At 53.7% G+C, this 21,621-nt stretch overlaps 1 protein-coding gene across 14 annotated transcripts in view; it reads left to right on the top strand.

Moving 5' to 3' along the window:
* The window catches only part of LOC137843657 (protein CEPU-1), a 332,157-nt gene that overhangs the window by 302,967 nt on the left and 7,569 nt on the right, over positions 1 to 21,621 (top strand). For all 14 annotated transcript variants that reach the window (XM_068659166.1, XM_068659180.1, XM_068659165.1 and 11 more), the window contains one exon: positions 2,761 to 2,886. In XM_068659166.1, the coding sequence (XP_068515267.1) occupies positions 2,761 to 2,886 (126 nt within the window). The remainder of the gene's footprint in view (positions 1 to 2,760; positions 2,887 to 21,621) is intronic.

The raw sequence follows: 21,621 nt of genomic DNA, 5'->3' as shown, positions 1-21,621 counted from the left end.
AGCATTTATTTAGCTTTATTTATTTATTCATTCCCATTGGGGCGCAGCTCCATCTGCGTCCCACGTTCAGCATAAGAAATTTCTCCTCTGCCCCATCTCCACGGAAATGCCAACTGATGGATAAAGCCTTTTAATGCAAGGGGAATGGCAGCACTGGTGACCATTAAATAATATTAAAGATATACTTGCGATCACTTATTTATTAAAGTTTCCCTCCCTAGTATAGTAAAAGCCTTACGACGTACCTGTTAAGTCTCAAGAAAGCCATTTTAAATAGTTCGTGTGGTTAATTATTCAAACGTTTAATTAGCATACAATAACTGTCGTGTTAAATCCTACCACTGCGCATTTAATTTAAGGGTAGGCTAAAGACTTCGCTGACGTTGTCACTCCTGTCTGCTTCCCGGCCATGCCTGCCTCACCTCACCCTGGGTGGGCTGCAGAAATTGCTGGAGGGCATCCTGAGCCCACCAGGGCACGGGGACTTTTCCCAAAAGTTGCATTTTCACTTGCAAATTCGCAATTGCAAAGTCTCCCATTGCCCAGGCAAGGAAGCATCCCAGTAATTTCTCCTCCCCTGCCCGGTCTTAGCAAAATTAAAATCTCTGCAGGAATGCTGGTGCTGCTGTACTGCTGAGGAGGAGGTTGTAATGCTCTTCAGGATGCATTTCAGGAGAAGCGGAAATCAAAGTTTAATTTGTTTTAATTATGTTTTAGAATCTGGTCAGTTAATTTGATTACAAATTTTTGTCTGTCGCCCGTGTGGGTGCAAATCCTCGTGTGCTGTAACAGAGTCACAATGCGAAGGCTGAATTTACTGCCTGCGAGTCTCGGTGAGCTCGGCAAAACAAGCTAAATTTGAGTGATGCGGATTCGTTAATTAAAAACATCGCAAAGGCTCCTTTTGATTTAGCAGGCACTGCATGGAAGACGACAGATAATGTTCTAGCTTTGCTGGGACCGACAGCTGGAGCCAGCCAGGGCTTCTTCCTGGGCAATCGTGGGCAATTCGCTCCACTGCTGCTCATCGCTTTCCACCTCAAACCACCACCAGTAATCCTCTGTGGCCTATTTTAGCTGCTGATACCGAAAGCTCTGCTCTGGAAATAAAACTTTCTGAAGCACATTGGTTTCCTGGATAGCGATCCCCGCCTCTCCAGGCGCACGGTGGGGCAGTTGCAGCACCTTTGTCATTAATTGCAGCTCCTCGGTGGACTACATGGCTTTTGGCAGAGCATCTCCCGGCTGTTCCCAGGAGCCACACGCCCTTATGCCAGGCTTAATGACACTGATGAATATTAATATTTCCTTCGGTGTCATCTTCACAGCCTCTGTCCTGTGTCCCCAGGTGTACTCCAGACCCCACTGTTCCGGGACCGTCTGATCCATAGCTGTCCTCCAGTGCATGATTAGCAGATTAGCCGTTGTGCCCAGAGCAGCAAAAAAAAAAAAAAGAACTCCCAGAAGCCCTTCAAAACAGGGAATAATTCATTACCCACCTTGATTTCCACTTAAAATGTACTTTAACTACACTTCCAACTACAAACCCTAAATCACCCTCATGTTCACAAAAAATCCATCATTTTTTATTTTATTGCGCGGCACTGGCATGACATAATCCCTTCCAGAGCGTCTTGGAGTGCTTTACGGATCAATAAATTACTTACCTGCGCGGCAGAGGCAATGCGTGCAAGGCCATTGCAGTCATTCTGGCTCGCTGTGCGTGCACCAGCCAGTCCCTGTGCCTGCCCTGCTGGGGACGAGCAGGGATGGGGTGCCCGGGGGTGGGTTATGGGTTTGGGGTAGCAGCACGGCACTGCTTGGGGCTGCGCCGTGGGCTGCTGGATGGACGGGGTGGGTGGAAGGAGCAGGATGCTCGGCGGGTGATTTGTGACTCTCCTGCAACGCAGCGCAGCAGGGTGCCAATCCTCTGCTAGGCTCTGGAGAATGGCCTGGGAAAAAAAAATAATAAATGGAGGAAGGTGATGGTCTTTATTATGTTCTGCAGGTGCAGGCTGATAACGGCAGCTGATGGTTTTTCTCGCATGGCGTGCCTGAGCTCGTGGAAGCCCCAGGTCACACCACTGCAGGGCCTGAGCGCTCCCCGTGTGCTGCTTGTCCCTTCCCTCTCATCAGCCCCACTCCTGGGCTCTGGGCCCCTTTTGTCTGCCCAATTCTCTTGAATTCATGTTGGCAGTGTGAAAGCAGCAGGAGGGCTTTCATCCCCGTTGAATTTCCCTTCCTTTGCACAATCTTAGAGGCTCCTTGGTAGGCTCGTTGTCTTCACGAGAGCTCCTCAGTGCTTGCAAGGACATCACAGAGCCCATGAGCTGCAAGCCACGTGAGCATTTTGGGTGCTCTCCTTGCACCAGGAGTGCCTTTTGCAGGGCTGGTGTTGTCCTGGGAGGACGCAGCTCTGCTGGGAAGGGCTGCTCATGGCTGGGAGGACAGGGTCGGTACCGGCAGTGTGTGGGGGGAGAAGCACCGTCTGGCACATCGCACTGGTGCTGGTAGGATCTGTCTGCAGCCTCCCAAAAATAACTGAATCCCCGATGACTACAAGTCCTTCCCACGTCAACTCTGTCTCCTCCACCCCCCCTGTTTCCCCTCCGTTTTCCTGTCGAGGCAGACGAGACTGATGGGCTCCTGCTCTGTTTGTCACGGTAGAAGGACGGGAATTCTGCCTCCTTCACCCTCGTTTTCAGATTTAAGACAGACAGAACCGGTTGCATTTTCATTTCCCTCTTTGTGTCTCTGCAGTGTCGCCGAAAATTACCGAGATCTCTTCTGACATCTCCATCAATGAAGGTGGCAACGTCAGCCTCACCTGCATAGCCACGGGCAGGCCAGATCCAACAATCACCTGGAGACACATCTCACCCAAAGGTAAGAGCCAAACGTTGCCCAAAATATTCCAGGAAGGGCACGGGGAGGGCTGGGAGCGGCTGGGGAGGTGTCGGGGGCTGGTTCAGGTGAACCAGCCCTGCAGCTGCAAAGGAAAAGTGGTGAGCGCTAAAAAGCTGTGACGTGCTGCAGGAGCAGATGGTTTTGGAAGAGAAACATCCATCCTGGTGGTCTGGGAGATGAAATTGTAGGGTTTTTTAGGCAGTTACCAGCCTGGGGCTGTTGTGCTTGTCCCTCGGGAGCCTGGGGCTGCCCCAGGTCGCTGGAGCTGCCGCCGTGGGTGGGTGCGCGCAGCACGCTGTTGGCAGCTGCTTTCGGCACCTGCTGAGACCTTATCGGGGAACAGCACACATGGCATCAAAGAGGGACTGGAAATAGTACGAATCAACAAGAAAACACACAAAGCATTAATTGGTAACCTTGTTAATTGGCAAGCAAAACCTGAGCAGAACTGCGGGGGTGTGACTGCCGGGGAGCGAATTCCCACGTGTGCCCGTTTGGGACAGCACGGTTTCAGGATCCTTTCCCAGCTGTTTTCGGCACTCCTTTTGCGTTTTGCTGCCCCGGCTCTCCCAGCTTTGTGAGGATCTCACTGATGAGCTGGGGGGAGGTCATTTTGGGTGGGATGAGCCATCTGGCCAAGGGATCCTCTGCCTCCCAAATCGCCCATCTAAGTGCTTGCGTTCAACCTCGGTCATTTTTAACCCCGGGTCTTACCGACGTGGGCTGTTATCCCAGACCACTCCTCAAGCTCTCCTCAGGGATATCCCGGCCGGGCTGTCCGGCAGCCAAAGGAGACGACGCAGCAGCAGCAGTGATGGATGGCGCCGTGTCTGCTCCCTCCATTCAGCTGCCTGGCGATGGCTGCGGTGTCTCAGTGCAGCTCCATTGATTTTTGCTATTTGTCTGCACTGTAGCAAGCTGCTGGGCCAGATCCATCACTCTCCGTGGCCCAGGCAGAAAGCGAGCTGAGTCAGTGGCAACTCAGCCCGCTTTGTTGACAGGAGCCTCTGAAAAAAGCCATTCCCTGGTGCAAGAGTTGGCTTATTCGCTGTAGGTGGCCGTGTCTGAGAGGGTGGCCTTCGGTCGGTGTCTGGGCATGGACCATGCTGGAATGCAGGGAGCAGATGTGAGCTGCTCTCAGCCCTGACCACGGCACCTACCCGCGGCATCAAGTCGCTGTCACTCGATCTGTCACCATCGGGCAGCACTGATGGCTGAGCCAGTCCACGTGCTGTGACCTTTAAGACTTTTTTTTTTTCCTTTGTCCTCTTCCCCTTCTCCGCCCTGACTGCATCTTTTTGTCTCGCTCAGGCTCCTCACTGCCTGTTTTTCACACATACTTGTTTTTTTTCTGCAGGCCCTGCTCTCCTTCCCGCATCCCCTCCTGCTCCCCAGGACTTTCCTCTCCCCATCCCGCACCCCTCACCACCTTCTCCTGCAGCCATCCATCCTCTCCTAACCAGGCTCCCAGCTTACGACGCCTCTGTCTTCTTTCACAAGGGCTATTTTCGGTGTTTGCTGCCATCCAGCAGGTTTCTTTCCCCAGGGAATCTTTACCTGCGCTTGAACCAGATGTTTCCATTTTACTTAGGACTTAGCTGCTATGGAAACTGAGGATGCACCACAAGAGGAAGAGTGAGCTAATCAGAAATTACCTGTGGTGCTGTGTAATTTGCAACAGCAGCTCTTACCCGATTTTGGCCATGATTAGGCATTCTGCTTTCAAAACTCAAAGAGAACAAACGATCACAAAGATTTACCTGAATCTGGCCTCCTGCCGGTGGAGGGTGCTGAGCCCGGAGGTGGCCCAGGACATCTCTGGTGCCTGCCCATCTCCGTTCCCAGCTCAGCTCCTCTCTTTCTTTCTCTGGGTCTGCTGCAGCCACCAGCGGGGCCTCTGCTTCTCCATTTTTAGTTCAGCACACATAGGAGAGGCGAGGATGTGCTGCATGGGGACGGAAAGAAGAGCCAGGGCAGGTGCCCAGAGGTGCCATAGAAGATGCCAAGGCCGTAGCCATTTCCCTAGCAGGACAGGGTATGATTTGGAGATCCGGGAGCCTCACCAGTGACTGGGGACCCAAAGCTGGCTGCTGGCCTCTCTCTTGGCCAGACCTGGCTCTGCCTCGAAGCGCATCCCCGGGGAAATCCTGAGCAAGCCTCCTCCTGTTCCTTCGCGCCGTCTTTCTCCATCTCACTTGGAGTGCTGGAGAAGAGGGAGGGGGGAGAATTGGTTAAGGGAAAGCTGGTGCATAATTGAAGGGTTTACATAGCGGATGGGTAAGCGGCTCTCACTGCTGCCACTGGGGAGAGGCTTTGATAGCTCCGTCTGTGCCAGGCGTGTGCGGGCTGGGAGCTGAAGGAGCTGCTCCCCGCGCCTACCCCGGCAAGCGCTCCTCTGCGCAAAGGCACTTCACGGGCTCTATTATTTTCTTGGCAGCTGTAAGTCTGTTTTGTGGTTCTTGGTGAGAAATGGAGCAGAGCAGAGTGTTTGCTCACTGGAGGAGCGTGCAGCCTGATCCCGCAGAGGATTTACACCCGAAGCAGCTCAGCTCCCCAGTGGCTCATCCCTCTCCAGACCCTTTTCCAGCCACCAGCTCCTGGCAGTGCAGCCCAACGGGCAGAAGTGGAAGAAGGGGCTGGGGGGAGAGATGCAGGCACGTCTTCCTTCATCTCAGGGCTGTGCTGAGAAACCACAACCGTGGCCATGGGCTCGGGTGCTCCAGCTGGCAGTGGGACTGGCAGCAAACTATACCAGTAAGCTAGGCACCAGCATCCGATGGGCCGGCTCCATCCCCTCTGGGCTGTCTGCTCTTGGCATCCACGAGGTGCCAAGCCCAATAGGATGGCAGTCAAGAGGGGCATCCCCAGCAGGGCAAAGGGAGGAGGACCTAGATAACCGTGGCCAAGCTATAAACCCAGAGCGAAGGCAGCAGTGCCTATTCAGAAGGTGTGTGGGTTGTGCAGGGGGTCCGAAAGGCAGTACTGTGTGTGTGTTATTGTGTGTGCATTACTGTGTTTGTGTTACTGTGTGTGCACTGTACCTGCACCCAGCATCTCTGTTTTGAAGGCTTCAGATGTTTTCTGGCCCCTAGCATCACGGTGTTGATGCCATCCGCAAACTGGCGAGATCTTCCAGTTAATAGTGTGGTTCTGGTCACTCAGGTGTTTCCATAGTTACTGGGCTCTTTATTTATTTTTTGGGTAACTCTGACGTTGTCATGGTGATTGCCATGTTGTCAGTCTCTCGGTGGACAAAAGCTGGAATTTCTCGGCTTAGGGAAAAGTGCAGCATCCCAAGCTGCTGGGCACCGGGTGATGCTTGGTGCATCGTACAGGGCCAGGGGCACGGGGAAAGGGTGCACAAACTGGCCGGGTGTGCAGATACACCACTGGCATATCTGCCTGGCCAGCACCCATCTGCCACACACGGCTACCCTACAGCCAGGGGCTGCGTCCAACTTGTCATCCTTAACGACCCTTGATGGACTTTGCTGCCATGGTTTTGTCTAATTGCTGTTTGATTATCGCTGGAGTATGATGGATTCTGGTGGAAGGCTTAAGACAGTGGCTGCCAGAGTAGGAAAACATTATGGTTTGGCTTGATGGTGTATTTACTCGTAAGAGGGCTGATCAAGAGGTCTTTATAGCAGGAATCCCTCATTAATCTTAGGATTAGGCTCGGCTGTGAAGGCTGGAGCCCGTGTGGAGCCAGAGCCCCGCACCACATCTGAGCTGGGACGCACGGGGCCGGTGCTGCCTCGCTGCTTGGCCAGGCAGCATCACGAGGGGGGCGAGCTGCTCAGAAGGCCCCCGGTGTGCCCCGACCCAGGTGTCCTCTGTGATCAGCTGAGTTAACCTCGGCAGCCCTCCGCTTCCTCCCTGGAAGAGGCATAATAGCAGTCCCTCATCCGGCAGGACTGATGGGAGGATAAATACATTCAGGACGTGAGGTGCTTGGGCGCAGGAGTAATCACAGCTCGTATATGCACTTAAGATAGATGAGACTTGGTGGCCTAATGTGGCAGAGGTCTCTTGAGATCATCTGTCTATACATCAGCAGCAAAGCAGCGGAGGGACTCTGGGAGAAGTCTGGTATATTTGGATATATTGATTCTCTCTGGCTCTTGGCGGGGCTTAAAACAAGACGACAAGCTGCTGCTGCAAAAAAAATGCAGCTTGAGGAGCTGCGTTTCCCTGGGAAGGGGACACATCTCCTCCCTTCAGAGGCTTGTCCATTAAGCACATCAGTTTCTGTCCCAAATCTTTCCAGATCCTTTCTGAACTGCAGGGCAGGGGCGGCTTTGCCTGGCGAGCGCAGCGTGGGATGTTTGTAGGTGGGACGAAAGGTCTGGAGCCTGGCCAGGAGGCACTGGGAGAAGCCAGGGGAATCCGCCTGGGTGGCAAATCTCTGCCTGCCTCTGCGCTGTCATCGCCCTGGCAGTGATCAGCTCAGCATCCCCCAGGGAAAGCTCCCTGTAACCCTGAATCAAGTCACCTAATTAACTTAGTAACAGCGAGCTGTACTCTCTGCTGGTCATTTTAACAGGGCAGCAGCTCTCGAAGAGAGCAGAGGGTTTGTGCAAGGCTGCTTCTGTGTTCCTCCAGAGCCTCGTGTTTCTGCACTGTCTTTTGTTATGGGTTCAGGAGGTTTTGGAGGAGGCAATACATCTGCCTTGCTTCTCTTCTCAGTATTTAAGCTGAACAAATGCCAGATCCATCCACAGATGGTGGTGTTGGGGAAAGCAGAAGTATGAACCCCTCTTTGGGAAGAAGGACTTGTGGAGATGTTGTATGGGCCTGTAGACATGCAGTGTCTAAAGGAAGGCAGTTGAGTCCTTCTCATGTGGCTGGAGCAGCGAGCTGGCACTGAGCTGGGTTGGGTTGAGCTGAGTTGGGTTGGGTTGGGTTGGGTTGGGTTGGGTCTGGTTGGATTGTGTTGGGTTGTGTTGGGCTAGGTTGTGTTCTGTTGGGTTTGGTTGGGTTGGGTTGAGTTGGATTGTGTTGTGTTGTGTTGGGCTGGGTTGGGTTGGGTTGGGTTGAGCTGCGTTGGGCTGTGCTTTGAGCTGTGTGTAGCATCCCAATTCACCTCATTGCATGCATCCCCCTGGTCTCACAGCGGCCTTTCTCCAGCACTGTGGCTCTTAACCACCTACAGAAGCCAACACAAAGGCACCACCAGGAACAGGCATCTTGCAGAGGCTCAGCTGAGATCATCGTCCTCCTTCCAGGAGGCATTGCAGGCCTGGGCTCCGGCTAAATTAACTGAAGCATTTCAACAGGCTCCAATCCTGTCGGCAGCTCAACCGTCCCCTTGTTTACTGTTGAAATAATTACTGCTTTGCCATAATATTAGCTCTGAGCCGTGACTCCATTACCATTATCGCCGGAATATTACCCATTTATTATCTCCCAGCAACCCTGGAAGATGAACACTAGGCTTCAGAGACCAATTGTTTTACAACAGACAGGATCTTGGTGTGCATTGTTTAATGAGGTAAACTACATTATAGCCGGCATTAATTTGGCTGCAGTGCACTCCACTAAATCATTGTTAACCTGTAAATCTGCCACCCATTTTGATGCACACTTAATCAGCACCCTCTGGACGGATCCGCTGGGAAAAGGGTCATGGGTGACCCAGCTCTGTTGGCACCATGTGGGGTGCCAGCGCCAAGGGCACGCTTTGTGCATGGTCATTGTGAAGGTGAAGGCGGTGCTGGTGGCTGGCGTTGCCAGGGCTTGCTTGCAAAGTTCTTGCACTTGTGCTGCATCCTGCAAGGAGTAGGGTGAATATTTAGCCCCTCGTGTGCCAGCAGCTTCCTGTGGATCAGGCAGGAGTGACTTAAACCTGGTTAATGCGTCACACACCTCGTGCACTGAGCAGTTGGCTGTGGTTAGCTCTTTGTAGCATTTCCCCTCCACTGATGTGCCCTGTTTCTACCTGCTATTTCGAAGCAATAGGAGATTATGTACTTATATGCGTGTATATATAAAAGTAATATTTTTGATTCCCTGCATGGTGGAAATGAACCCTCTCAGCTGATTTGTTTGCATATTTGGCACAGCCGCCTTTAAAATATGCATTTTAGTACAAAAATAACTAGACCCCTACCAGCTACAAATGAGGCAATGCCTTGCTGTTATGGAAAGGGGAAAAAAGAAAAAAAAAATAACTCTTCGCTTCAGCGTGCTCCCTAAACACAGCTTTGCAATGTCACGCTTTCCCTCCTTGCCAGAGGCAAGGCGTGCGCAGTTCCTCGCCGTCATCCGGGGACGTGTGGAGGTACAGCCACCCGCGTCGGGAAGCTTTTCCCAGGCAGAAAGCAGGCAGCTCTGCCTGCACCGAGGTTTTATCCATGGGCTCATCCCATCGCTGGCTCGCTGCCTTTCCGAGGCACCACGCTATTGCAAAAGGCCCCGATCTGCATTCGCACCGTGCCCGGCAGAAGGGAGCCGGGGCCTTGTGCAAAGCCATATTAATAAGAATATTGGAGATTTATTTTTCTTGCTCCCAAGCCGACCCATTTGCATGACAATCTCGTAAGCCCTGCGTATGCACAGCAGCAGCAGGACTGGGTGAGAGGAGCGGGGAAGTTTCCATTCACTCCGGTGCCCGGCGTGACGCCCTCTCCGAGCATCCCTCGTTTCGGCTTTGTGCGGAGACGGCGACTTTCAACCCATCCCTGTATCTTTTCACCCAGGCGCTGCAGAAGGAAGGGTTTCATTTATTTACTTATTGTGCAGGGTAGGACGAAGCGGACAAAAAAACAACACGCTGACAGCGTCGGCTTGCCGGATTTTCTGTCTCTTCTTTAGTGATCAGAGCAGCTCCCTCCTTCCCGGGTAAATGGGAGGCTTTGTGTCGCCGGCTCGCTCCCTGCCTGGGACTCGCCTTTCATTCAGCTGGCATTAGGAAGCGGAGGAAGAGCAAGGGACGGGAGTGTCTGAGATGTGAGAGATCTCCACACAAATTAAAACCTTTTATCAGGCCCTAATAGCTGTGCAAACTAATTATATTTGGGCCAAACTTTGCCAGAGACTCCCCCGAGGTATTATTATAAAAATCTGAGCTGTGGAAACGCGTCCCCATTCTGTCAACACCGGGTCGCTTCAGCTATAGAAAACTCAGCTCCGGCTCATTTTAGCTCCCGTGATGTGCTTTGCATAAGCCGTGGCAGTTGTTTTGGAGAGGATGGAGCCTGGCCAGACTGTGTAACATGTGGTCCAGGTCTGTCGAGCCCCGGGGAATTTTTTCTGTTGAAATGGCTTTGGGGGTGCTGACATGGCATCTGGGATGCCTCCATCCCTGGAGGGACAGGAGGTTGTGATGAGGTTGGTGCATCCTCCCTTCTTCTTCTTCCTTTGCTCCCTTCTTCTTCTTCCTCTGCTCCTTTCCTTCCCCTGTAACACCTGCTTGGTGCGTGGGGTGCCAAGTCTCAGGATATCCCACACCTCTCCTGTCCTCAGTGGCTGTAGGTGGAAGCAGCACAGGGAAATGCTCAGATCCCAAATCCTGCACCTCTGACATTTGTCCTGGTGGGAAGGGCAGCCCCTCGCTCCTCTCCCCATGCCCACCGTTCCCCTGCCTGCCTTGTGCTCTTCCTCTGTGCAGATTGCTGGCTAATGGGGTGGAGCTAGCGCGAGTGCTCTCTATTAATGGAGCAGAATATAAACAGAATAAAGCCTTCATTTCCCGGGCTGTGATTTCATTATTAATATACTTTACAGTTCACAGGTTGTTCATTTGCTTCCATGTTTTCTCAGCTGGTGTAATCTGCAGCTCAGAGTGAGAAGAGTCATAAAATTTCCATTTCCAGTTGAATGTGCGTCCAATTCGCCGTGAAATGTTTCTCTCTGTCGTGAATATTAAGTGCACGAGGAGTCAGTAGCTGCGGGATTAGGCAGGGCAGGTTGCCAGCCCCCTCTCTGCATCCCGGGGGTGCGGGTGCGAGCGATGCTCGTGGCATGGACGATGCAGAGGAGGCGGCTGCAGGAAGGTGTCAGGGCATCGTGGAGGAGCAGAGAGGGAAAGGTGGCACAGGGAGGTCTAGGGACTGAGGGGTGGAGACGTGGTGGAGAGAGGAAAGAAAACACACACAACATACTAGAAAGAAAAGAAAGTTGGGGAATAGTAAAGAGATGGGCTGCAAGGAGGGATGTGATGGGCAAAAGATGTCCAAGACCTGGTGGAGCCCTTCCCTGGGCCCTTCCCCTAGCCTGAGCACGTGTGGAAAGGGTTTTCTTGTCTCTGGTGTGCATGGCTGGGCAAGGAGCTGACTGCTGCCCCGTCCTGTGCCTGCTGAGCAGCAGCAGCAAATAGCCCTGGAGTGGCCGAGCATGTGCGTGGAAGCGTGCAGAGGCAGAAAACAGAGCTTGTCACATGAATTGGGGAAGAAAAGTGTTCTGCTGGTGGTTACATGGCCAGCAAGAAAAAGCGGGGAGACTTGTTGCATATTTCGTGTGCCCTTGCATGGCTTTAGCAAAGCAGAGCATCCCCCTGGGGCAGGGCAGCAGGAGCGTGGGTACTTGTAGGGTGCCAGCACTTAAATATGGGTGCCTGCGTGTCTTCAGGCTTGCTTGTACAAGAAGGAGGAGCTGTGTGTGTCTGGGTACGTGTACACTGCATGGCAGTGGGCACAGCTGGTGGCACATCTGGCCCCACAGTGGGCAGGTTGCTGCAGCTGGAGGTGGTGGCAGATGCCCACCACCCATCCCTGAAGTAGCACTGCGCGATGCCACATCCAGCACTGTCACTGCCATCAGGAAGGGGACAAAAAAACAAATCCCAGTGGTGTGCCCTGGCTGTGGAGATAGCTCGGGTGCTGCCCGCAGCCGACACCACCGTTTCCATCTAAACCTTTGCTGAAATGACTTCTGCCATGGCATTCCTTACCGTGGAGAAAAAAAATGCCTCTTCCTTTCCCATCTCCTCTCGGTCGAGTCAAGATAATAATAGTCTTTTTCTGATCCCCTGAACTTTCCCATCTGCTTGGTAAAACAATGGCAATTCTTTTTCCTCCCGGCCTCTCTCTCTGTCTTCCTCTCTTTTATTTTTATCCTCCTACAGTATAATTTAAAGCTGCAGCAATGCCATAGCCCAGGGGTTTTTCCCCTTCCTGTGATACACTGCTGTTATTTAAAATGGTTTTTCCCTCTCAGAGGGGTGTCTCTGCTCCCCTCACCACCCCACCTGCCAGGATGCTGTGGGGCTTAGCCCGCTCTCCAGTCCCTCCCAGTTCCCTGGGGCCAGTATCACACATCCCCACTGGTTCTGGCATCCCCAGCTGCCTGCCCTCAGATCCCATTCCCCAGTCATCCCCCACCCATCTCACTGCCTGCACTTTCCCCCAGCTTCTCCTGAGAAGCCGCGAATATTGCGAATGGTCCTCCAGAAATGGAGACATCAGTGCCATAAAACATGAGGGACAGAGCAAGGCCACTGGGCTGGAAAATAGCGTGTCTGAAAAAATAAAGACGGGCTAAAGATGATGGAGAGGCGACAGCCAGTCCCAGTTTGGACGGCTCTGGTGGGTAAAAGATGGGCTGGGGGGTCTGGCTGAGAGCCACCAAGGGCTGCTGCGGAGCGGTGTGAGCCATGCGCTGGTCCCCCGGGCACCCTCGAGTCACCACATCAGCCTTGTTATCAGGGCTTCCCCGCCTCGCTTCAGTGTAACGGTTGTTCCCTGTCTTATGAAAAATTGGAAATTTATCTCCGATCAGCCCTCGCCTCGCCTGTCGGCTCCCCAGGCTCGCTGCCCCCGTTTCGGTCTGACAGGCGCCGTGTACCAAATTCCCCGCGCGACGAGCTGGCTCCGTGCTGGGCTGGGTGGTCGCCATCCAAGGGGAAGAGGGGGAAAGGAAAATATCCCCCATTCCCCGAAAGCTGTCGGCCAGGCTTGCCATGAACTGTGTGCGGGGAAAGTTTCCCAGATTGCTGGGACTTCGTGCCAGCACCCTGGATGAATTTAGTCAGCACTTGACGCTTATTTTTTCACTCCTAATGCCATTATGCCACTTGCTTCCCTTCCTAGGGATATTTTCTTAATGCGGCTGAAATGCAGCTTAGCTGAGGTTACAGCCATTTAACGCTTTGGATTGAAATTGCGTCTTAAGAGCTTGTCCTGCGGAGAAAGCCTTTGGGTTTAAATTTGCAGCCAGAGGGACCCCACGGTCCTGGCCACCAGCAGATGTTTTGCAGACAAATCCGAAGGAAAGTGGGGCACCACGAGTTGCGTCGGCACCGGGGATGCTCTTAGAGGCTGGAGGGCGAGGGGTGGATCTTGCCACCGTTATCCCCATTGCGATACCTGCGATAGTGACCCTCCACGGCATTTTTTTGGGGTGCTTTGCATGACTTCAGCGAACAGCAGGCAGGAGCAGTTCAGTTCTTGGTGTTAGCCGGGGCTGAGCCTTGCGCACCGCGGCTTCTCCTCGAGAAAGCTGCCAGCAACGGGACGGGCTCCAGGAAAGCCAAGTTGCAACAGGATTTAATCGAGGAGCAGAGCTCCCGCAAACAGGATGTGTGTGTTTGTCTGAGTGATTTTCTCCAGGAGCATCTGTCACTCTCAAACATCCCGGCATCACTGCGGCAAATTATTTAAACACTACCCACTGTACCCCATCTGTCAGCCAGCCCCTCCGCGCGTATGGGGCCCTACCTTGCCTCCTCTCCAAAGGAACTCGCCGGCAAAGGCTGGGAGCCAAACAACAGGACAAATTAAATCAAAAGCACAGCTTCGGCACCCAGGGGGAAAATGCACATCAGCTTTGACTTATTGCACGGCGCACGCTTACAAGAGAGAAGCAGCGGCTTTTGTCACTGCGAGGGGCCATGAAAAATGAATTAGGGCCGCTGCTGGGAGAGGGCATGCAGGAGAATCCTTCATTCTGGCGACACTGTCCTCTCTCACCTTGCGAGCAGCAACGGGGAAAAATGGTGGGGAGGAAGAGAAAGGAGGAAAGGCGAGGGGACTGCTTGGGCTGCAGGCAGGGATGGAGAGGCTTGGATGCCTTGAGAGCGGCATCGTGGCTCGAGCGGGAGCGCAGGGCGGCCGTGAGACGCTGGCTCATCAGTAACCAACAGAAGAAAGCTTCGCTCCATTCCCATGGGGCTCCGTGTGAGCATTTGTGGTTTGCATTGGGCCTTTTGCATGTGCGCCTCCACTGAAGCAGAAAAACTGTGTGGGAAGAGACTCGGTGCTGGTGGCAACGTCTGCACTGTCAAAGCTCTCCTCTAGGACCCTCGGTGCCACCACGGACACCACCACCTCACCCTACGAGCAGGTAGACACTGAGGAGGAAGCTGGCTGGCTCCATGCTTGTGATAATATGCTGGTATCTTGAAGAAAAGAGCCCCCCAACAAGCCCTAAACCCATCTTTACTATGGAGCTGATACCACCGAAGTGCTTGGTGACCTGCAGCCGCTGCTAATTTCCTTGCAGAGGGTGGCAAGTGGCAGTCAGCCCAGCCCCTCTGCTGCCTCTGGGCTTTGTGAGCAGCACCTGGGGAGGAGGCAGGGGCTGGGGAGCACCCATCTGCCCATCCAGGGTGCTCGCTGCCACTGTGCTGAGCCCCAAGAGGCTTCGGAGCCAGCCCAGCTCTGCCACGCAGGGAACTGAAAGGGCTTGTGTTTTACGCAGCTCGTTTGCGCCTGAGTTAGAGCCTCGTTCAAGGGTGGCTGGTCCCCGAGTTGTTGTGTCTTGTTTCTTTAAATATTAATTTCCATAATCCTTTTATTTCCCAAGGAACTACTTCTCGCAAACAAAGGGTTTAATGCTCCTTTTTTATTCCCGGTAACAAATAAGTCGCATGAAGCTCGCAAACATCCCGGCAGCTGCCAGCCGCGTGCACGAGCAGCAGCAAACAGCGCTGAAGTCACAGTGTGTGGGATGGGAAGGACGAGAGGAGGATCCCCAGGGGATCACGGGTCTCACGGTCACATCATCCCAAGAGGGAAGGGCCATATCTCTCCCCAGGAGGGAGGGCAGGGGCTCAGCTGCACTGGGAAGCCCCCGCGCAGCCCGGGATCCTGATTTTTTTTCCATCCTGGCACCTCTGACGTGCCTTTTTGAGATGGAAGATTTGAGAGCCGAAGGCCGGGCAGCACAATAGAAGATAGACTGCTTGTACCTCATTGTGTGGAGAATAGATGGGCTGTGGGCTCCCGGAGAATAGGAGCTGCCACTCAGGCGGCTTTAATAGAACAGGCGGCAGATAGATTTCAATAAAAGAAATGAGTATAAATATTGTTAGCGGAGAAGAGAGGGAAAGTGAAAAAGATCTTGTTTGACTAGTCACAGTGGGAAACTTTCAAGGACTTTTAAGCTAAAAACTCTGCACAATGGTGCTATAATGGGCAGCTCGGCTGCGGCTCACGGCACCGGCGAGGCGAGCGGACCAGGCAGGCATTCCCGGCATGGTGTGGCTTCGTGCAGGAGGTCTGGCTGCTGCATGGCACAGGGGTGAGGTGGTTGTACCGGGGAACCTGCTCACTGCTGTCAGCACTGGGCCACCTCCTCCATTTTAGCTCCTCGTGCCTTGTTTTGGCCATCCATGGTGTGGATGGTGGATATAGGTTGGGCGTATCGGCTGAGCGGCTGGGGGTAGGCGATGTGATGGCATCAGGAGGGTGTCTGCAAGCTGCAAGTCCCAGTGGGCATTGAGATGTGTTGCACACACCCCTTAATGGTTATATGGGCCATCATGGGGCATCGGAGAGCCAGGCATGGTCTTGGGGCTGGTGGTAGATCGCCGAGCAAGCGCAACCACAGAGGTGGGGCCTGTGGTAGATCCAGCTCCGAGAGCACAGAAAGTCAGAGCCTGGGTAGATGCCATCCCCAATGCAAAGAGAGGGGTTTTGGCAGAGGGCTGCAGAGCTGCAACCCGTGGGATTTGTTCCTGGTTGTGTTTGGAGGACACCTGTGGAAATCCCCACATCCTGTCCGCATGCTCACGTTGTTCTGAAACGCTCACCTCTGTGTGCATCAGCCCAAAATCACGCCCAGGAGTCTGCAGGAGGCTCCTCCATCGCATCTCAAGAAGAAACAGAGGGAATCATCGGCTCCCAGTTACACCCAAAATAGCTGAAAGGAGCAGAAAAACCCAGTGCCTCTGCCGTGCCGCATGGCTGTGCATGAGGACAGGCTCCCGTGGCCCCGAGGAGGAGGGGACATCGATCCCAACACAGAAGGACTTCACGGTGAGTGTGGATCTATCGCTCAGTGCGCACCTGCCTGGGGGCACCCGGAGCCCCCAGCACAGCGGTGTCACCGGCTGCCTCGCTCTTTTGCAGCCCACAGAGCCGTGCACAAGGACACGAAGCAAAATTGGATGTGAAAGTTCTGCCGAAGCCAATTCAATGAAGGGTACAAGCGAGGAAAACACAAATGTTTCCCCTCGGCTTGGTGACACCGGGCGCAGTCGGTGACTGTCACCTGCCCTGCAGTGGTGGAGGTGGCTTCTGCAAAGCTCCTGCACTCATGAGCACCGTGCCAAAGCCAGGCAATGGGAGCACCATGCCGAGTGACTTCAGATAACATAAACCCTAGAAACGTGAATTAATAAAAAAATATATATATATATATATATATATATATATATATATATATATAAGGTGAGAGATTTCTTTCCTTGCTGTCAGGAAACCTCAAAAAAAAAGAGACTTGGCCCTATGTAAGCATGCCTATGATCTCTGGTGGCTGTGGGCTGAATTCTGGGCTCACCATCCTTCTTGTAAGGGCTGGTGAGAAGGGAAGGGCAGGTGCTCGGTGTCCCCCCAGGAGCTGGTGCTGGAGATGTGCTTCCCAAAGGGGTCACCCTGCTGCGGGCTCATGGATGGAGCCCGTGGCACGGGGCTGCAGTATTCTTGAGAGGAAGGAAGGCGCGCACCATGCTCGCCTGGGTCGATAGGGTAATCTTCAAGAAATCATTTTTTTACTGATTGCTTTGGATGATTTCCAGCAGGTTAATTACCCCAAATCTTTCTCCATCGGAGCGTGGCAGCGTTAAGCCAGCACCAGGGAGCTGGAAAGAGGGGGGACGTGGAGGTGAGGCTGCTGGAGCGGGGTCAGTGCCCTAATCAGCAGAACAAGAGAAGTTTTGAAATGCCCAAACTCAGCGCCTTTTGTGTTAAATGAGCAATCAGGAGCAGGTTATGCTGGTCAGTAAGAGGTGAAGGGGGTGCTTCCCCCACCCATGGCCAGGGCAAGTGATGGAGGCAGCTTTTGCTCTTTCCCCACGTTCACAGGGCTGTGTCACTGCTGCATCGAGCACTCGGGTTTGGGGCATTTTGGTGTTTCAGGGTGGTTTCCTTCCTCCTCCTCCTTCCCTGCTGCTCATCAGGAGCTGAGCTGCCCCTGCTTTGCTACTAAATCACCCGCGCTGCGCTTTCCCACCCTCTGCTGCAGAGGGGAAAGGGGGAATCAGGTCTCGGACGCTGACAATTCTCTCTTATTACCTTTGTATATTATATTTATTTACTATAAACTGTTGTAAGAAGGCCATCACCACCGCACTGGCATGACGTGGGAAATAAATGGCTTTTGGTTTTAAGAGCGTCACTTTGAGCCGGGAGTCTGCGCGATGTTAATTTTTATTGCCAGAAGTAGCCATAAATTGATAGTTCAGAATTGCTGTAGGGGCTGTAATTAACTAGTTACTATTTCACCTCCAAAAGGAGCAATGTTTCACACTCTTACTTTTACTTATCTGGAATCAACCCCTGTCAACATCTGCTGAAGCCAGTATAAAGATTTATAGACCTTGGAGGTAAATATTGACTAATAGGCAGCTTGGCTTAATGTTCACCTTGAAGGACAATAAATTGTGCTATTGATTTGAAGCTAGATGTCAATATCTGCATTGTTGTAAACATTTTAATAAAATTATCTCCATAAAATATTCTCATTCTCCGGCCAGCCTGGTTGGTGCATGGCAAGCGCAGCGGCGTGGCGGTGCCTTGGGACCGGCGCTGGGAATTTGGGCATCCAGAGCCCATGGGGAGACCAAAGCCCTAGCGCAGCCCTGCTTAGTGCCACGGGGCTTGGAGAAGGGGCAAGGAGCTAATGGGAGGCCCAGCAATAACAGCAGCAGCTCTGCTGGGAGCCCTGTGTTGCGGGGAGGTGTTAGCAAGCTCCTCGGGGTGCTGCCTCGCTGCCGTGCCGGGGAGGTTTTGCTAACGGCATCGCGGCAACATTCAGCCAGGGATGCTGGAAGCAACACGTCCCAGGGACTTGAACACGGGCACAACAGCGAGCCGGGGGACGGTGGCACGTAATTAATTTGGGAACATGTGTTCGCTTTCTGGTGAGTTATTATCTTGTCAGAGGCTCAATGGAAACAAACGGGTGGGAGGAGGCAGAGGGGAGACGAGTCGGGCCAGGAAAAAGAGGAGCAGCAAGGGAAGGAGAAAGGCAAAGAAGGAGGAATATGGATGCCCGAGGCTCCCGATCTCCCCACGCCACATCACATCTGCTCCGTGCAGGACCCCAAGCACTGCTCACCTTGGTCTGGCTGGATCCTCCCCGTCCCGGCTCCCCCAGCACTGCAGTGACCACGCTCCTCTCCTTGGAGGGCTTTGCAAAACGTGACCCCAACTGCTGCCTTGTGGATGGCAATCACTCAAACGTACCAGCAGCAGCTGATCTCTCCCGCACCACGCGAGAGCCGTCACTCGGTTATTGATACCGCTGTGCTTTGGGCTGCTCGCGGCCGTCTCTGGCGAGGCCGTGCTGGAGGCTCCTGAATGCCACGCCAAATGCTGCCGAGCTTCCCAGCTCTGCTAATGATGCGGGCCACTCGTTACGAGTCTGTCCAGGTTGTTTTGCAGCTCTGGGCTGAGTTTTTCCCCTCCAGCCTTTGTGGTTTTGTTTCCCCTACCCTGAGCCCTGGCTTTTATGGACAGCTGCAGAGTGGCAGGGCTGCCAGAGGAAGCCCTAACTAGTAGGTGATGTGATGGTCTGTGTGCATGCCATGCAGGGGGATGCAGGCTCTGGTTTTCCACCTCCCCTTCCCCTGTGTTTCTCCCCATGCCATGTTTTTGGCCCCTTGTCCCTGTCCACTCCCTGTGTCCCCACTTTGCAGCGGGTTAGTCCCTCATCCTCAGCGGATGAGTGAGCTTTGTTCTTTGGAGCCGTCAGTGGCTGTTCCATTTCTGCCCTGTGTTGTATTATTATTATTAATAATAATAATAATGGGTGCTAGCTGTGCTGGTTTTGTAGCTCCTGAGGAGACGAGAGAGCTCTGCCATTAATTCCTGCAATATTTCAGCCGCTAATTGTGCTCAGGCAGAGGCAGCCTTGAGAAGTTCCCGAAATCGGTTCAGGTGGAGTTGCCTGAGCTCCGGGCGGTGACAGAGGCAGGGGGAGCAGTGGCCTGGGCGCTGATCCAGAACCCCAATGCCTGTGCATTGCCCTAGCTCCAGCCTTGTGTGCCCGGCATCACAATCCCAAAGGGTATCATAAATGCGAGACCGGTTGGAGAAACTATCCCCACCCAAAATCCGCACTGGGATGGCAGGGTTGTGCCTTGCTCGGAAGCTTTGGGAGCTGAGCTTACCCCAAAGCAGTGCCTGTGTTCCCGTGCAACTCAGCGTGTGGATAAATGTCCCTGCCATGCCCCACCGGCCCCAGGGGACCCCGGAGGCGGCGGTGACAAGGGCACCCTATTGCTTTCAATAAAGCGAGGTCTGTGCTTACGGACTGTGTTTGCTTCACCCTGACCCTGCTCCCCAGGTCCCATCTGTTTGTTTTTCCTTCTCTAGCCGTCACTAATGAATGAGGTTTGTCCGGATATCAACACGACCTCCCCATTGGAAGCAAGAAAAAAAAACAGAGAGGCCACAGAGCGGAGTGGAGCAGCAATTGCTCCCAGTCTGTGCCTTCACCCCTCGACCGACGTGGGCACCGGCACGATCCAGCAGTGCCGGCTGCAGCACAGCAACTTTATGGAGCTGTTTTTTTTTTCCGTTTTGCAGGAGGGGATGGGAGGACGTGAGCCAGAGCTGCTGTTTCCTCGCATACCGCGTTGATTTTTGAGCCCATTCATTTCCAGTGCTCTCAGCTGGAGCAGCGCATAACAAGCTGCATGGCTTCTCTCTTTATTTACTGCCACTTCCCCATCAGAAGAAGCTCTCGATATAAAACCCAAGAAGTGTTGGGTATCCTGTTCATTAAGCCCTCTGGCAGGCAGGCGCTGAAAGGAGATGAGATGAGACTTCCACGCTTAACGTCTGCCCGGCCAGCTCCGAACCAGGCACAAATCAGCTCCGGCACCGCGTGCTGCACGACTGCAGGAGCAATAAATATATGGGCATCTCGCGGCTGCACGGCTTCTGTGCCTGTGCACGTAACCATCTCGGCTGGCCTGTGTGTACATACGCTTAAAATCAGGCAGGTGAAGGAGAAAACCCGCCAGCACCCACCCAGCACTGCCCCTTTTGCCAGTGCCCTGGGGCAGGCATCCCTCCTTTCCCCTTTACCTTGCCCCAGGGTACCTGGCACTAATGAGGCTGTGTCCGGCGCAGGGATGGTTTTCATAATGATATCGTCGAGATCCCATGCAAAGCACTGTGTTTTGGCAACTTTGAGGGCTCTCTGTGTCAGGGTCAATTCCATAAAGCCGAAACCCCACGGGTGCCAATGCAAAGTGTCTCAGACCCTAAAACCCCGAACGCTCTGCGTCTCCGCAGGCCAATTACCGGGCACTTATTTCAGACTCCTGCACTCCGCAGACACAGAGGGAAAGCCGAGAGCCTTCATCTCTCAATTTCCCGAGCTTTTGCAGGTGCCAGGCTGACCCTCACCGTTACTTTAACAAAGTCTTCTGCCGGGTAATGAAACGCGCTCGGGCTGCCTTGCTCCCGGATCAAACCGCAGCCGAGCACCGCGGTTCGGCTACAGCGAGCGATAATTCTTGCCGTGTGCGAGCCAGCTCCCACGCGCTCGGGGAAGGGCTCTGAAGCAGAGAATTATCTGGGCCTTTGCATAAACCCGAGTCAGATTTGCACGCAGAGCATCTGAAGGCCACCGGCTGTGCCGTTATTTTATCAGCAGGCAGCGCTGTGCTACTGAGAAGCCGATTCTAGGTCAGCCATAAAAGGGATCTTTTTTTTTTTTCCTTCCCTCTCTCTCCTTTTTTTTTTTTTTTTTTTGCAGCCCACATTGCTGCAGGCCCAGTGGATATAAAACTGTAATTTTTGTGTCTCCAAAGGATATTGATTTTGGGGTAACGCCTTCATATCTTGCCCTTCAGTGGTGCTAAGTAGTGATGAGCTCAGCGGGTTTAACCGCCAGCCGCTCCGGTGGGATTTCAGCGCGGGGCTGAGGATGCAGGTGGACGGCAGCAATTCATCACGGCGGGCTGCATGGAAAAACTCGTGTCACCCCTCTCTGAAGTTCATGGGATGGGGATGGGACGTGGGGATGCCTTCCAGGCTGGGTCAGCACAGGACAGTGCTGCCCGAGCACGAGGGGGCTTCGGTCAGGCTGCATGGAGAAGGCAGGGGGGGGGCTGGGGAGGGAGCAGAGGATGTGCAGCACCCCAGGGCTGCCCGATGCCAAGGCAGCTGCTGCTGGTGCAGGCTGTGAGCTGGCAGGAGTGATAGGTGGGATTTGGGCACCAGGATGCCAGCAAGGTGCTCGCTGCAGGAGCTGGCCCGGTGTAGCCATACGGTGGCATTAAAACGCACCGGTGCTGGCTCAGGCCCTACATGCAAC

This window comes from Anas acuta, chromosome 23 (assembly GCF_963932015.1).
Source record: "Anas acuta chromosome 23, bAnaAcu1.1, whole genome shotgun sequence".
NCBI lineage: Eukaryota > Metazoa > Chordata > Aves > Anseriformes > Anatidae > Anas > Anas acuta.
The sequence above is the reverse complement of the archived record's forward strand: the minus strand, read 5'-3'. Positions and strand labels throughout refer to the sequence as shown.